General features: G+C 44.8%; 1 protein-coding gene across 5 annotated transcripts in view; it reads left to right on the top strand.

Annotated features, from left to right (window-relative positions):
- The window catches only part of LOC140201875 (tetraspanin-15-like), a 274,040-nt gene that overhangs the window by 108,753 nt on the left and 146,979 nt on the right, over nt 1-18,308 (top strand). For all 5 annotated transcript variants that reach the window (XM_072266630.1, XM_072266627.1, XM_072266626.1 and 2 more), the window contains one exon: nt 3,319-3,414. In XM_072266630.1, coding sequence (XP_072122731.1) covers nt 3,319-3,414 — 96 coding nt within the window. The remainder of the gene's footprint in view (nt 1-3,318; nt 3,415-18,308) is intronic.

The raw sequence follows: 18,308 nt of genomic DNA, 5'->3' as shown, positions 1-18,308 counted from the left end.
TGCCCCAACCCTCAATCCCTCCCTCTCTCCCTCCCTCCCTCCCTTTAATGTACTATAACCTTTAATTTGAAACATTTCAGGACTTCAAAGTATTTATGTTGTCAGCGTTTCAAGTAACAACACTGTTACAAATTGAAACAATAAACAATGCAAGTCAGTTACTTATTGAAGTTAATCTGGACCATGTTTATCGACAATGGATTTTTGTAATAAAGACACACAAGAAAAAGTTTACGAAATGTGAAAGATTCTCTTTGCTGTACTGTATTTCATTATGCCCTTTAAGTAATAAATAAAATCAAAAGTATGTCATTTTTCTATTTTCATTCTAAATATTCACAGTAGGCATGTTACCCAAAAAAAAAACATTTAAGCTGCCAGCAAGACACTCAAAATGCTGGAGGAACTCAGCAGGCCGGACATCTCTGGAAATGAGTACAGTCAATGTTTCGGGCCGAGACCCTTCAGCCAGAGTGAAGGAAAGAAAAGCTGAGGAGTAGAGTTAAAAGGTTGGGGTAGGTGAGCGAGTAATGCAAGGTGATGGGTGAAACCAGGAGGGGGAGGGATGAAGTAACTAGCTGGGAAGTTGATTGGTAAAAGAGATTCAGGGATAGACATATTGGAATGGGAATGGCAACGGGAATGGAATTGCAATGGGTGGCCACTGGGAGATCAGCTTTCTCTGGCAGGTGCTCAGCGCAATGCTCTCCCATTCTACGTTGGGTCTCACCGATATATAGGAGGCCACACTGGGAGCACCGAACGCAGTATATGACCCCAACAGACTTACAGGTGAAGTGTCACCTGGAGGAGCTGTTTGGGGCCCTGAATGTTAGTGAAGGAGGAGGTGTAGGGGCAAGTGTAGCACTCGTTCCACTCGCAAGGACAAATGCCTGGAGGGAGATCAGTGGGGAGGGACGAATGGACAAGGGAGTCACGCAGGGAAAGCAGAAAGTTGGGGGGGGGGTGTGGGAGGGAAAGATGTTTTTGGTGGTGGGATCCCGTTGGAGATGGTGGAAGTTTCGGAGAATTATGTGCTGAACGTGGAGGCTGTTGGGGTGGTAGGTGAGGACAGGAGGAACCCTATGCCTGGTAGGGTGGTGGGAGGATGGGGTGAGAGCAGACGTGCGTAAAATGGAAGAGATGTGGGTGAGGGCAGTATTGATGGTGGAGGAAGGGAATTCTCTTCCTTTGAGGAAGGAGGACACCTCCTTTGTTCTGGAATGAAAAGCCTCATCCAGAGAACAGATGCAGCGGAGGCAGAGGAATTGAGAGAAGGGGATGGCGTTTTTACAAGTAACGGTGGGAAGAGGTATAGTCCAGGTAACGGTGAGAGTCCATGGTTTTATAATAGACACCAATAGATAAGCTAATAAATTTGCCACTGAGTGAAGTACTCGGCCATGCAACCATTTGGCACAGAAAGTTAATGACTACAGTAGAGGGACACTGGCTTGTGCTGCCACCTAGGCAGGCTGACTAGGTAGATTAATGGTCTGGCACAGACTAGATGGACTGAAGAGCCTGTTTCTGTGCTGAAGTGTTCTGTGATTCTATGAAGAAGATAGATGAACATTCCTGCTATTTCTTCATTCATTCGTTAGTGCCGTGTCATATGATGTGGGCTATCACGGTCTTTCCATGAGCATGATTTTTCTTGACAGATTTTCGACAGAAATGGTTGGGCAGTGCCTTTACAAAACGGCTGATCGCTAGCTATTATCAATACTCTTTAGAGGTTGTCTGCCTGGCGTCAGTGACCCCTTTTATAAAGGGCGGTATCCAACATTAAGGACCCCAACACCCAGAACATGCTCTCTTCTTATTACTACCATCAGAGAGAGGGTTCAGGAGCCTGAAGACTCACTGTCAAAGTTATAGGAACAACCCTCTGCCATTAGATTTCTGAACAAACAATGAATCAAGTCATGAACACTGCTGCATTATTTTTGCTCTCATTTTGACACTACTTTTTGAATTTATATTTCCTATTGTAACTTATGGCTTATTTTTACTTATTGCACTGTACTGCCACAAACAACAAATTTCACTACATACTGTAATTTGGTGATAATAAATCTGATTCTGATCCAGTATTTATGCATCTGGAATTCTCATTCAGTTTAATTTTAATTTGAATTAGTTTTGCCACTTTTAAATTAAGTCTTTTTAACTTTAAAATGTATAATTGCAGTAAAACCTGTTGTTCTTTTTGAAAGGGTAAGGAGATGATATCGAACAGCACAGAAACAGGCCCTTTGGCCCACAATGCAGGCTTTTACAGGAAAATAAAGAAATTCAATAGAATTTATGATAAGTTATATGTAAACAAAGACTGACAAACAACATATACATATTTTGATAATAAATTTACTTTATGTTTGACTTTGACGTGCAGGCCCTTAAGGTGCTTGATTGGGGACCATGCCTACTGGGAAACATTCCTACCATTGACTTACAAGCCAGCCTTTGAAATCCATGACAGCCCAAAACAAAATCTTTGGATCTTTGTCATTATGCTGGCAGCTGCATATTCCTAAGAGAGAACAAATTCCCAATTTCCATTGCCCTACCGAAGACTGTCAATGGCAGTGCTTATGTGCCAACATTGGGCTGGGCGGTGATGCTGCAGTGGTCTGATAGGGCCGTCAATCAGATTAAAAGTCATCAATTGATCAAGCCTTTAGAGGTCTGGGTGTTGAGAGCTCTGATGCTTGGGGGAGAAAAGATGCTGGGAAAGGCAGTACGCATCTTTCATCAAATCAGAACTCAACTTGATGTTCATGAAAGCTGAAAAATATCATAATTGATAGTTGGTACTCTTGTGATTGATTCTTTGCAGTCTTGCATTCTGAGAATTAAATTAAACATAGAACAGAGAACACTTAGGTAAAATACAGGCTCTGCAGTCCACAATGTTGTGCTAATCTCTAAACGTACTCTAAGATCAATCCAACCCTTCCCTCCCACATAGCCCTCTATTTTCCTAGCATCCATGTGCCTAGCAAAGAGTTTCTTAAATGACCGTAATGCATCTGCCTTTACCACCACCCCGGTCTGTGTGTTCCACACACGCACCACTCTGTGTGTTTTAAAAAAACTAACTCTGACAGCTCCCGCACCCCCCCCCCCCACCATACTTTCCTCCAATCAGCTTAAAATTATGCCTCTTGGTGTCAACCATTTCCACCCTGGGAAGAAACTTCTGTCTGTCCAATTGATCTAGCCTTGAAATATCTGGTACACCTGTAAGAAATTGCCTCTCACTAATTGTGTCTTGGAGAGCTTCTGACTCCTTTGATTGTTTTTCTCCCTCAGGTGCTCCTGGTATTTAAAGCGAATGTACGAGAAGGGATTAGACATTATTACGAGGACCTGGATTTCAAGAACATTCTGGATCGCATTCAAACCAAGGTCAGTCTCCGATGTTGACTAATCACACGTTCTACTTGCTGGTTATGTGGACATTGATTTGAAATCTCATCACCACAAATAAGATATGAACGTCATCCGTCCTGACTTCAAGGGTTTATTTATCTAATCAGATCACTGGTGCCGTCCTCTTGGTGGAGGTGGGAAGGTATGGATCGTTCAAGGATCTGAGTTCAAATCCCACCTCGGTAGCTGAATTTGCATCAATAGTTAATTTTTAATTAAGTAAAAACATCAAGTTAAAAGATGTTCTGATTTGGAACAAGGTTGGGGGAAACAAAACCAGCCTCACCTACAATGCCTTTATATTGTGATTGAACAGAAATTTGCCAGGTCAACTAAAGAAGCAACAAACAATGTGCTGGAGGAACTTAGCAGGTCGAGCAGCATCTGTGGAGGGAAAAGAATTGTCGATCGTTCATGTTGAAACCCTGAATCGGGGCCTGAAGTGTTGATAACTCCTTTCCTCCTGCAGATGTTCCTTGACTTGCTGAGTTCTTCCACCAGGTTGTGTGTTGCTCCAGGTTCCAGCGTTAGCCTTCTCGTGTGTCTCCAAAGCTCTTTCTGGCTCAGGTGAATACTCTGATCTGTTGAAATATTTTCAGTAGTTTGTCTGTAATTTACTCTCTGTAAAATCTAGAGACTGTTGTGGTGTGAAAATCCCAGGAGATCAGCAGTTTCCGAGATATTGAAACCACCACATCTGGCATCAACAATCATTCTACGGTCAAAGTCAATAGATCACGTTTCTTCCCCATTCTGATGTTTGGTCTGAACAACAACCAAACCTCTTGACCGTGCTTGCGTGCTTTTATGCTTTGAGTTGCTGCCACGCGATTGGCTGATTAGATATTTGTATTAACGAGCAGGTGTACTGGTGTACCTAATAAAGTGGCCACTGAGTGTATTTCTCCCTGCTTGAATTTCCATTCAAAATGAAGGCATGGGGAGTTTGTTGAAAGCTGCAGCTGGTAGCATTGGTGAACTGAAAGAGGAATATTGCCCAGCACCCTGCTGAGTGTGATACTGAGATTGGTACATTGACTATTTTCAATCTGTGGGTAATGGTACTATAGAACTTCTCAGCAAAATCCACCCACAAGTTACTCACATGGACTGCTTGTCCCTCTCCCATCAGGGAAGAGGATACACAGCAGTCACACTGGGACCATCAGACTCAAAAGCAGTTACTTCCCCCACCGAATAACCCCCCACCTCACCACCACTACCGATATCCTGTCAGAGTCACCTTTTGTCCATTACATACAATTAGTCTATGTATATAAGCTAATCTTGTGTATTTATATCTATCAAGGGTTTCTTTAATGTGACCTTTATGCTTGTTATGTTTTTTTAATGCTCTATTGGATCCGGAGGTGGTAATGGGGACAAGCTCCCACTACCTATTAAATGCTCCCAATGGCGTGCATCTCAAATACCCTCCGACAACCAAGTCCAGCTCCTGGCCTTCACGTGTAGCTCATCTACTGAGCCTGGTGGAACTGTTTCTACTGACGTCTTAAACCAGTTGCTTCAGGCAGATGGGGCTCATCAGCCGCGGTTGGCAGCTCGTCTAGGAGAAGGAAAACTCTGATCTCAAATCTCTGCTGTCTTGTGGCTATACCTACTCATGGGGAAGGCTTTGGGAATAAACCCTCAACCCCGAGAGAAATATCCAGAGCTGAAGTCCCTAAGGGTGGTGCCAAACTATATTGGTCTCTGGTGTTCCTTTGGGTTCATCAGATGCATGGAGAGGGGGAGCTTGCTACATGGGCAACAGCTTGCTCTCCATATTGTACTGCCCTGGCTTGCGTATCTAGACAGCTAGGCTTCAGCATCCATAGTCGACCGCAACTGACGGAGGCCTCATCATTGGATCCAGAGTAAAAATCATTTTGCTCTTCTTTACACGTGTGTATTGAAGAATGATAATAAACAGTCTTGAATCTTGAGTCTTAGATAAACAACTTTGATTCAAATGGTTCCATTTAATATGAGGGAATGTATACAGTATACAACCTGAAATTCTTACTCTTCACAGTCATCCACAAAACACAAGAAAAACTCCAAACAATGAATCACAAAGAAAGTTACAGCCCTAAAGCCCCCCCTTCCCCCCCCCATGCACAAGCAGCAGCAGAACCATCAACCCGCCCCTCACGTTACCATGCAAACAACAGCAAAGCTTCCAAAGAGACCATGATCTGGAGTCCATCAAAAACTACCGTCCATCCCAACACTTAGAGAACTCAGACTAGCTCTCTCTCTCACTAGAGGAGCTCAACGGGAGGGGAGACCAACAGCTTGCAGTTTCAGTGTTACAGCTTGCCACGTTGCTTCTTGATAGTTTTGCACTGTTTTTTTTTGTGAAGGGTATCACCTAGTAAGGTTACTGTGAATTGATGTGGTGGAGTTGTATCAATACAGTTGGAGCTCAAGTACATAAAGCCAAGTTAAGGCTGATTTATACTTCTGCGTCAAGTTGACGCCGTAGGTACGGCGTAGCTGCGAACCCTACGCAGAGCCTACACGGATCCCTGCGCCGTAGCCTGACGTGCACCTCTCCCAAAATGTAACTACGCGTCGCGGCAACGCAGACCGTAACAACTGTGATTGGTCTGCTTGGTGGCATCACATTTCCTCCTACGCTGCAGTAGCTTCCCATTGGGCGACTGAAGGGCAGGGAAGGAACTCTGGCTGCAATGCTTTCCGTAAAGCTTTACAGACCTCCGAAATTATGGAGGACACATTTCGCTTTTACGAAAACAGACACTCGCTTTAAATTTGTTTACCCCGAGAAAGACTACCATGACCATGAAGCCTTGCACTGGTAAGTGGGTGTGCATGCGCGACATGCCCGAATTGCAGAGCCACGCAGACACACCAACGCACAAGTATAAATGCTCACAACACGCGTAGGCCACTTGCGTAGGTTACGGCGTCCAGTTAACGCAGAAGTATAAATCAGTCTTTAGTGTCTAACATTTCTAAAACTGACCTGTGGTGTGGCAGGGTTGCAATGACTATAGGGGCACCCTTTCTCCCATGTACCCTATAGCTCATTCTGCCTGACTCAGCAACTCTGCTGGAATCTTCCAGAATGTTGATAAGACACTGCTGATGTGAGACCAACGGCATAATACTGAATTAGGAAAACTTTCAATTGTTGGGCAAAGATGGAATTAGCCTGTGTGTGCGGAGAATGTGAAGAGACAAGTACTGCAGGCGAAGTTTCCCCAAAAATAAACCTTGGCTTGTATACAAGATGACTAAATCTGTCAGCACAGGAACTTCAATCCCATTCACCTTGACTTTATTTATTGAGATACAGTGTGGAATAGGCCCTTCCGGCCCTTTGAGCCTCGCAGCCCAGCAATCCCCTGACTTAACCCTAGCCGAATCATGGGACAATCTATAATGACCAATTAACCTACCAGCCGGTATGTCTTTGGACTGTGGGAGGAAACTGGAGCACCCGGAGGAAACCCAAGTGGTCGCCGTGACAACGTACAAACTCCTTACAGGCAGTGGCAGGAATTGAACCTGGGTCACTGGTACTGTAGAGTGTCGTACTAACCACCAAGCTACTCTGCCACCCTGAATGTGACTGAATCTGGAGCTGTGTCTCATTACATGATCTAAAACCAGTCAGGCCTTGAACACTTCGAACAGCTGGACTTTTAATTTGGTGTTCAAATCCCAATGTTCTGATTCAGTAGATGCAAGGGTTTTGAGTGGAATTACTGTGAAGGGCTTCCAAAAATCTGAACAGAAGAGCAAGAGAAACCGATAAACACAAGAAGGTCTGTGGATGTTGGAAATCGAGAGCAGCACACACAAAATGCCGGAGGAACTCAGCAGGTCAGGTAGCATCTCCGGTCTCGGCCCAAAACACTGACTGTTTCTTCCTTTTTATGTGCAATGCAAGAGATTTCTGCTATTCGGCCCTTCATAATTATGCTCCACAATTCAGTGGGATCATGGGTGGGTTTCTACCTTTTTGCCATTTTCGTCCTCTTGTCCCCTGAATCCCTTAACATGTACAAATCTTTGCCCTGAAGAAACTCACTGACTGTGCCTCCGCATCATTGGTTGGAGAATTCCAAAGACTTGCTACTGTACAGGGGAAAACATCTCCTCTCAGTTTTGAATGACTAACCTTTTATAACCTGAAACTGGAGAAGGAATGAATTCTGAGAAAACCACCAGCTTGGACAATTGCAGAGGTGAATCAGGTCACGCGCACTGAAGTCTGTTTCCTGTGGGAAGCTCAGTACCAAATCCATTAAATCTTCTGTTGGAAGAAATACGCTGTCCTGTTTACAATGTACAAGGTTCTCCTCTTCCCAGCCAGAAGGCCTAGAGATGCTAGACTTCCTCCAGCAGTTTGTTTTGAGCTTAGAAGTAGGCAGAACGATGGGCAGCAATTCAAGATGAGAGCAGCAGATTATTACTTTAAACACACTTTATTAGCAACCTCCTGTATCTAGTAAAGTGGCCACTGAGTTTATGCTTGTGGTCTTCTGCTGCTCTAGCTCATCCACGTCAAGGTTCAATGTGTTGTGTGTTCAGAGATGTTCTTCTGCGCACCACTGTTGTAACTCGTGGTTACTTGAGTTACTGTCGCCTTCCTGTCAGCTTGAACCAGTCTGGCCATTCTCCTCTGACCTCTCTCATTAACAAGGTGTCTTTGCCCACAGAGCTGCTGCTCACTGGATGATTTTTGCACCATTTTCTACAAACTCTAGAGACTTTTGTTTGTGACAGTGGCCAGGAGATCAGCAGTTTCTGAGATGCTAAAACCACGCCCTACTGGCACCAACAGACACTCCACAGTCAAAGTCACTTAGAACACTTCGCCATTCTGATGTTTGGTCTGAACAACTGAACCTGTTGACCATGTCTGCATGCTTTTATGTATTGAGTTGCTGCCACATGATTGGCTGATTAAATATTTGCATTAACGAGCAGGTGTACTTATCTAACAAAGTGACCACTGAGTGTAAGTGTATATGGTGGATAGAGTTGATCCTAACACTTGTGACCAAGGAAATCACAGATTCTCTCAGCTCTGGACCTTAACAGAATCCTGAAGCTTATGCTTAAAAAAAAGAATCGGGTTTCAGTGTGTCACCGTTGGTGCGAATCTTTGTAAATAGCCATGTGAATTATCATTGGAGAATGATAGGTGGGAAACATGGTCATCTCTTTGCCACTTGCCTCACTTCACTTGGGACACAAATTGGAAAAGAAGGTATGGAAAAATAGACAAATCCTGTAAAGATGAAACAATAAAACCGCAGACTTTGCATACTGCAGAATTGAAAGGCCTAGGTAGAATGGATGTGGAAAGGAGATTTCCTGTAGTGGCAGAGTCTAGGATAACAGGGCACAACACCAGGATAGAAGAATGTCCCTTTAGAACAGAGATGGAGAGGAATTTCTTTAGCCAGAGGGTGGTGAATCTGTGGAATTCATTGCCACAGATGGCTATAGAAGACAAGTCTTTGGTGTATTTAAAGCTGAGGTTGATGGGTTCTTGATCAGTAAAGGCGTTAAAGGTTATGGGGAGAAGGCAGGAGCATGGCATTGAGAGGGTTAATAAATGGGCCATGATTTAAGCAAGCAGACCCAGTGGGCCGAATGGTCTGATTCTGCCCCTATGTCTTTTCCTCTTATGGTCAGACACTGGTAATATGAACGAAAAACAGAGAATGCTGGAGACACTCAGCAGGCCGGGCAGCATTTGTGGAGGGGGAAGCAGAGTTGATACTGCGAGTTTGCGAACCCTTGTCAGATTGTTCCCCTCCTCCTCTGTGACAGTGCCATCTCTTCAAAGTTCAAAATAAATTTATTATCAAAAGCATATGTCACCATATAATGCCCTGAGATTCAAGTTCTTACAGGTATTCACAGCAGATTCAAAGAAACACAGCAGAATCAGTGAAAAACCACCCACAAAGACAAACAACCAATGTGCAAAAAGAAAAAAAGTAATAATAATAAATAAATACTATTGAGAACATAAGTTGTGGAATCCTTTAAAGTGAGTCCATAGGTTGTGGAGTCAATTTAGTGTTGAGGTGAGTGAAGTTATCCACGCTGGTTCAGGAGCCTGATGGTTGAAGGGTAATTACTGTTCCTGGAATTAGTGTGGAACCTAAAGTTCCTGTACTTCCTGCCCAATGGTAGCAGTGAGAATAATTCCGGAAATGAGAGAGTTAACATATAAGGAACGTTTGCCCGCTCTTGGACTGTATTCCTTGGAGTTTAGAAGAATGAGGGGAGACCTCATAGAAACATTTCGAATGTTGAAGGGCACGAACAGAGTGGATGTGGCAAAGTTGTTTCCCATGATGGGGGAGTCTAGTACGAGAGGGCATGACTTAAGGATTGAAGGGCGCCCAATCAGAACAGAGATGCGAAGAAATTTTTTTAGCCAGAGGGTGGTGAATCTATGAAATTTGTTGCCACGGGTGGCAGTGGAGGCCAATTCATTAGATGTATTTAAGGCAGAGATTGGTAGGTATCTGAGTAGCCAGGGCATCAAAGGTTATGGTGAGAAGGCGGGGGAGTGGGACTAAATGGGAGAATGGATCAGCTCATGATAAAATGGCGGAGCAGACTCGATGGGCTGAATGGCCGACTTCTGCTCCTTTGTCTTATGGTCCAATGAGAAGGGAGCATGGCCTGGATGGTCGAGGTGTTTGATGATGGATGCTGCTTTCTTATGGTAGCACTCCTTCAAGATGCGCTCAGTGCTGGGGAGGGCTTTGCTTGTGATGGACTGGGCTGTATCCACTATTTTCTGTAGGCTTTTCTGTTCATGGGCATTGGTGTTAAAGGCCTGGGAGTGACTTTGGGGATAACAAGAGGTTTGAAGGAATGAAGGTGGAAGTTCTTTTAGTTGTACAAGTGGACACAAAATCCAGGATGATGAGCAACACACACAAAATGCTGGGGGAGCTCAGCAGGCCAGGCAGCATCTCTGGAAATGATTAATAAACTGTCGATGTTTTGGGCTGAGACCCCACATCAGGGCGAGAAGTAAGATGAGAAATCAGAGTAGGAAGTTGGGGGGAGGAGGGGAAGAAGTACAAGGTGGTAGGTGAAACCTGGAGAGGGGAGGGGATGAAGGAAAGAGCTGGGAAGTTGACTGGTGAAAGAGGTACAGGGCTGGAGAAGGGGGAATCTGATAGGAGGGGACAGAAAGCCATGGAAGAAAGGGAAAGGGGAGGAGCACCAGAGGGAGTTGATGGGCAAGTAAGGAGATAAGGTGAGAGAGTGAAACATGAATGGGGAATGGTGAATTACCAAAATTACTGAAGTTTGTGAAATCAATGTTTGTGTCATCAGATTGGAGGCTACCCAGACAGAATATAAGGTGCTGCTCCTCCAACCTGAGTCTGGCCTCATCGCAGCAGTAGAGGAGGGCATGGGCTGACATATCGGAATGGGAATGCGAAGTAGAATTGAAGTGGGTGGCTACTGGGAGCTTTGGCTTTCTCTGGCGGACAGAGCGTAGATGCTCGGCGAAGCTGTCTTCCAATCTACGTTGGGTCTCACCGATAGACAGGAGGCCGCACCGGGAGTACCAGATACAGTGGGTGACCCCAACAGGCGAAGTGTTGCCTCACCTGGAAGGACTGTTTAGGACCCTGAAAATGGTACAGTAGGGGCAGGTGTAGCACTGGTTCCGTTTGCAAGGATAAATGGGCTGTATCCACTACTTTCTGTGGGCTTTTCTGTTCATGGGCGTTGGTGTTAAAGGCCTGGTAATGAATTTGGGGATAATGAGATGTTTGAAGAAATGAAAGTGGAGGTTCCTTTAGTTGTACAACACTAACAAGTGGAAACAAAAGCCAGGATGATCTACTGTCCTGTGGAGAAGGTTGTGGCAAATCTACAATTCACACTAAAACAAAACCAATTTAGAAGGCTGATATTTTGAATAGTGTACTGCCCCTGGCCATGCATTAAATACAGGATGATCAATGCCCAGGGTTACAAAGATAGATTTTCCTTTCAGTCAGCTAACATGCACTCTGTATTACTGATTCAGAATCCGTTAGCTAGATATTTATTACTGAAATAGTATCTGTCAGGTAGATTGAATAGAGTGCTGTCACATAGGTCCAGATGAAAAGGCAATGACAGTGTCTGTGTGGATAGTTTTAATGCTGGCCACAGGAACATTGATCTTCATATCAGTTGGAATCTGAGTGAAAGTCAGCACTTGATATGGTGGACTGTTTTGATCCAAAGCCCAGGATTAAAGTGGTGTAGGTTTTGATTATGCACTTCCCCATCTTATGACTGTTAAGCAATATCTTGTTGCAAAATTGTCAGTTGCTGGCTGTGTCTTGAGATACTTATTTATCCTTAAAAAGTTAAAGTATATCTATCACATCAAATTCAGGAGCTGTAACATATATATAGCTAGGGCACCTAAGACTTTTGCACAGTACTGTATTGCATTGTACACATCATCATCATGTGCCGCGTCATAGGATGGGGTTGATCCCATGACCATGATTATTCTTGGCAAACTTTTCTGCGGAAGTGGTTTGCCATTGCCTTCTTCTACAAGACAGGTAACCTCCAGTCATCATCAGTACTCTTCAGAGATTGTCTGCCTGGCCACAGCGGTCACATAATCAGGACTTGTGATATGCACCAGCTGCTCATACGACCATCCACAACCTGCTCCCATAGCTTCACGTGACCCTGATCGGAGGGCTAAGCAGGTGCTACGCTTTGCCCAAGGTCCTACACTTGCACCTGCAGGCTAGCAGAGAGAAGGAGCACCTTACACCTCCTTTGGTGGAGACGTATCTCCACCTCACCCACCTAATTGCACTGTATTGCTGCAAAAAAACAGGTTTTGTGACATATGTGAGTAATGATAAACCTGATTCTAATATGGGTCTCTATTGTGGTCTGAGAACTAGCAAGGAGGGGGGAAATTATGGTTGGGAAAATGGGCAGGGAGTGGGAAACACTAGAGAGACACCGTAATGATCAATAAACCAATAGTTTTGAATCAAATTAGCTTGCCTGGTATCTTAAGGGCTGAGTGTGTCTGGGCCTAGAGGATTCATAGAATCATAAAATCGTAGAGCAATGCAGTAGTGCGATCACTTGAGTCGAGTATGTTGTTCTCCTAAGGGGTTGTCTATCGATAGATCCTCAGGTGGGTTTCTTTATCGGAAAATGCCTGCGTGTAACTTTGTTTAATGTGGGGTCTCTGATGCATAGGCATGTGATAGTTTAGGGTCAGGATCTGTTGTCATGGAATGCAAGATGACTGCAGACCTTTTGCTGCTGCAGCCTTTCTCAGCCTTTGCTACATTTGTGATGTGTCGTCATCTTCCGCCAGCTCCGCCAATGGGGTCTTAGTGTCTGGAGCCTCCCCTTTGACCTTACCACCATGGCTGACTGTACCAGGAGTTAGTGCTGAATGGCTAAAGTCCAGACGGCATCGCTCACAGGATCACAGGCACTCACAAGCCTCTCCACCACAACAAGGTGACGATGCTCAGAGAAGACAGAGTTTTACAGCACAGAAACAGGCCCTTCAGCATAGCTAGTGTGTGCTGAATAATTACTCTGCCTGATCCCATCGATCCGTACCTGGACCATAACCCTCCATGCCCCATCCATGTACTTATTCAGATTTCTCTTAAATGTTGAAATCAAACCCTCATCTGCCACTTCATTTGGCAGCTCATTCCATGTTCTCACCACCTGCTGAGTGAAGAAGTGCCTTTTCATGTTCAAGATTCAAGATTCAAAAAACTTTATTGTCGTTCTAACCATACATCAGCTCTGCAGGGCTGAATGAGACAGCATTTCCCAGGAGCAGTGCAATCATAACATAACAAATGCAACACTAAATAATAAACATAACAATAAATAGTAAAACACAACAGCCACATGTCAGTTAAAATCAAGTTATAAGTATCCAGTGCAAGTTAAAAGTGTCCAAAGCAGAGTCAGGTAGAGCAGCTATTTAGCAGTCTGACTGCCTGTGGGAGGAAGCTGTTTAGTAGCCTTGTGGTTTTAGTTTTGATGCTCCTGTAACGTTTGCCTGATGGCAGAAGAACAAACAGTTCATGGAGAGGATGTGAGGGGTCTTTAATGATGTACCGTGTCTTCTGGAGGCATCGACTCTGAAAGAAATCTTGGACAGAAGGTAGGGAGACCCCAATAACCTTCTCTGCTCCCCTAACCACTCTCTGCAAGGCTTTTTTGTCGACAGCACTGCAGCTGGAGTACCAGGTTGTGATGCAAAAGGTCAGCACACTCTCAACCACACCTCTGTAGAATGTAGTTAAGATGTTAGTGGGGAGTGATGCTTGTTTAAGCTTCCTCAGAAAGTGCAATCTCTGCTGAGCCCGTTTCACAATCCCAGTGGTGCTCCTGGACCAGGTGAGATTGTCCGAGATCTGCACCCCAAGGAACTTGATGTTTTCCACTCTCTCCACTGTGGAGCTGCTGATGCTGAGGGGTGTGTGCTCAGGCTGAGACCGTCTGAAATCGACAATCATCTCTTGGTTTTGGTAACATTAAGCATCAAGTTGTTATCACTGCACCAACTCTCTAGGTGTTTGACCTCCTCCCTGTACATTGTTTCATCGTTTTTGCTGATGAGCCCCACCACTGTGGTATCATCAGCAAATTTAATGATCAGGTTCTCCTTGAATCTGGCTGCACATTTATGTGTTAGCAGTGTAAACAGCAATGGGCTAAGCACACAGCCTTGTGGGGATCCAGTGCTCAGTGTGATGGAGTCAGAGATGTTCCTGCCAACACGGACTGACTGTGGTCTCTCTGTCAAGAAATCCAGAATCCAGCGACACATGGCAGTGCTAAGGCCAAGCAGCGACAGTTTCTCCACTAGTCTCTGCGGGATGATGGTATTGAATGCTGAACTGAGATCAATGTGCAGGATTCTGGCATAAGTGTCTTTGTTGTCCAAGTGAGAGAGAACTGTGTGCAGTGTGGTGGATATTGCATCCTCCGTAGAGCGATTTGGACGATAAGCAAACTGTAGAGGATCCAGCGATGAGGGGAGGCTGGCTGTGATATGAGGCTTGACAAGCCGTTCAAAACATTTCATCACTATGGGGGTCAGGGCAACGGGATGGTAATCATTCAGACAGACTACAACTGGTTTCTTTGCTACAGGGATGATTGTGGAGGTTTTGAAGCATCTGGGGACAAAGGCTTGACTAAGGGAGAAGTTGAAAATGTCTGTCAGGACATCTGCTAATATATCGGCACATTCCTTGAGCACACGTCTAGGGATGTTGTCGGGACCTCCCCCTTTTCGTGGGTTGACTCTGGCAAGGGTCCTCCGTGTTAAGCATTTCACCTTTCACACTTAACCTATGACCTCTAGTTCTAGTCTCACCCAACCTCTGTGGAAAAAGCCTGCTTGCCTATCTATACCACTCATAGTTTTGTACACCTCTGTCAAATTTCCCTTCATTCTCCTACTTCCTAAACTATTCAACCTTTTTCTGTAATGCAAGTCCTCAAGTCCCGGCAAGCAGAACTATTGGTGAGCTTTCTTGCTACCACAATTGTTTTCAGGCACATAAAGAGCTTTATTCTTTTTTAAAAGCTCTGATCCATTACAGGCTTCAAGAAGCTCTTCCACACAACTATGAGGATGTTCTGGGCTTGGGTAGAAGTAACAATCTCTATGGTGGAGACTTCCGAGGACTGTGGTTACTGTACCTTGTTGTGACCTCTGGCTTCTGTTAACAAAAAGCCCTCATATCCATCACAGGAGACCAGCAACTGATTGCCTGTGAAAATCACTCACTGTGACCTGCAGTTGAAGTGAAGATATCTTACAGTGCAGCTTGGATAGGAAGAGGGAGTGTGGACGGTGTTACGGTACATACCCAACTGCGCCAGCGTCTAGGGTTTAGATGCTCTAATTTGCCAGAATATAGATAGCTGTCTTGGTCCCTTCAAAGATTCCACTACTTGATGGCCATGTTTAGGTGCCAAGATTTGGATAGTTAAATAGCAGCTGAACTCAGGTTTGGTGCACAATTGTCAGCTCAACTTTGGCTCAGACTGTAATTGCGTTTAGGTTTTCCGTCTCATTTGGATTCTCGTCTAGTCTTGTTAGGTTTTCGTCCAGCATCTAGTCAAGAACCTTGTTCTCATCTCAGTCTTGAAATCGTGTCTCGATTCTAGTCTCAGGTACTCCAGCACTTGGGTCCTTACCAGCCTCGCCTAGGGCTCTCGTCACAGATAGCAGAGTTTCCCTCCTGTGTATCGATGGGCTTCTCGGACAGAGCGAGTACATTACATCCGTTCCTTGAAGCACATTAGACAATTTGTCCAATACGAGAGAGTGAACACTTCATCAGCTCCCCAATTAACTGGCGCAGAATAAATGTCAAGTGCGCTTCTCTGCCAAATAACTCACTTGTCAACACCCAGCCAGAAGGAGATGGCTGAGCTGCAGTGTAATTTCTGTCACCCAGGTTACAAAGCAAAACTCACTGGTCTTTGGAAATGAAGCTTGCATTTCAGAATTGGAATCAGGTTTAATATCACTGACACACCATAAAATTCTGTAGCTTTGCGGCAGCAGTACAATGCAATACCTGATGATAGAGAGAAAAAGAAATCTGTGAATTTTACAGTCTATATAAAATATTTAAACTAAATAAGTAGTGCAAAAATAGGAAATAACAAAGTAGAGAGGTAGTGTTCTTGAGTTTTATGGTTCTCTTTGTTTCGTGGCTGTCTGTGGAGAAAACGAAAATCAGGGTTTGTATACTGCATAGAGACCTTGACAATGAATGTACTTTGAATCCTTCTAAACACAGAGAAAAGTGCAAATTTTACCTTCATCTTCTTTAACTGATTGAATCAAATATCAGGAGATCATTCTGCCTCAAAATAGATAATGAGGTTTTTGAGCTACAGAGTCATAGGGAGTTACAGTTTAGAAATAGGCCCTGTGGCCCATTGAGTCCATGATGATCATTGACCACCTATTTGTACGAATTCTACATTAATCTTATCTTTTTGTTCTCCCGATATCCTCATCAGCTGCCCCCAGATTCCCCTACACATCTACACCAGCACTCACCATTCACAGTGGTGAATTGCATCCTTCACCACTTTGCGATGTGGGAGACAATGGCAGCACCCGGGGGAAACACATGGAAGAACTATGTGATCTTCACGCTGATTTAAACCGGGGGTCAGTGGAGCTGTCAGGCGGCAGCTCTATTTGCTGTGTCACCGCAATGTCTTATGGTGCAAGAGGTGTACGCTAGATAGGTAAACGGAGGGGAGCAGCCTGGAGGGGTATGGGCCGAACACGGGTAACTAAGGTTGGCAGGGAGGATGCTGTCGTTCTCATGGATTACTTGGACTGAAGGTTCCGTTTCTGTCCTGTAGTACACCATGACCAGATGGGAGGCAACAGGGAAAACTGCCTCCAACCTCCCCTAAATGATTGTTCCATTATAAGCAACTGCGTGTGCCTGTGTTTTCAATGTTTGTTCATGATGTGCCACATCGTATGACATGGGTGATCATGGTCTTTCCGTGGCCATGATTGTTCTTGGCAAATTTTTCTACAGAAGTGGTTTGTCATTGCCTTCTCCTGGGCAGTGTCTTTACAAGACGGGTAACCCCAGCCATTATCAATAATCTTCAGAGATTGCCTGGCGTCAGCAGTCGGATTGAAGATTCAAGATTCAAGAAACTTTATTGTCATTCTAACCATACATCAGCTCTGCAGGGCAGAATGAGACAGCGTTTTCCAGGAGCAATCATAACGTAACAAACGCAACACTAAATAATAAACATAACAATAAATAATAAAACACAACGGCCACATGTCAGTTAAAATCAAGTTATAAGTGTCCAGTGCAAGTTAAAAGTGTCCAAAGCAGAGTCAGGTGGAGCAGCTATTTAGCAGTCTGACTGCCTGTGGGAGGAAGCTGTTAGTAGCCTTGTGGTTTTAGTTTTGATGCTCCTGTAACGTTTGCCTGATGGCAGAAGAACAAACAGTTCATGGAGAGGGTGTGAGGGGTCTTTAATGATGTACCGTGTCTTCTGGAAGCATCGACTCTGAAAGAGGTCTTGGACAGAAGGTAGGGAGACCCCAATAACCTTCTCTGCTCCCCTAACCACCCTCTACAAGTCCTGAGATAACCAGGACTTGTGATGTGCACCGGATGCTCATACGACCATCCACCACCTACTTCCATGGCTTCACGTGACCCTGATCAGGGGGTGGGGGGGGTGGTCTAAGCAGGTGCTACACTTTGCCCAAGGGTGACCTGCAGGCTAGCGGAGGGAAGGAGCGCCTTACACCTCCTTTGGTAGAGACGTATCGTCACCCCGCCACTCGATATACCCTTCCTGAAGAGGTCACATTCACACAGCAGTACACACCAATACCCCTGTGCATTCACCTTGGTTAGAGGTGACTTGTTCCCAGAGGACTTATAAAACTCAACATCGTCACTTCAATGTACGAGTTGTTTCTGAAATATGGAGATACGTGAGACTGCAGATGCTGGAATTCGGAGCACAGACGAACTGATGGAGGAACTCAGCAGAGCGAGCAGCACCTGTGGAGGGATGGGGACTGCGGATGTTATTATTATGGTCACGTCTACTGATGCGCTGTAAAAAGCTTGTTTTGCATGCAGTTCACACAGAGCATTTCATTGCACAGTGCATTAAGGCTGAACAGAGTGTTAGAGTTGCAGAAGGTGTTCAGTGTGGGCAGAAAATAAGCCGCAAGGTCGTATTGAATATTCGTAAAAAGGAAAGGTGGAGTGGTAGGACAAGGGCTGGTGAGTGATAGGTCAACCAAAGAGGGG

The sequence above is a fragment of the Mobula birostris genome, chromosome 8 (assembly GCF_030028105.1).
Source record: "Mobula birostris isolate sMobBir1 chromosome 8, sMobBir1.hap1, whole genome shotgun sequence".
Taxonomy (NCBI): domain Eukaryota; kingdom Metazoa; phylum Chordata; class Chondrichthyes; order Myliobatiformes; family Myliobatidae; genus Mobula; species Mobula birostris.
This window is presented reverse-complemented; position numbering and strand designations above follow the sequence as displayed.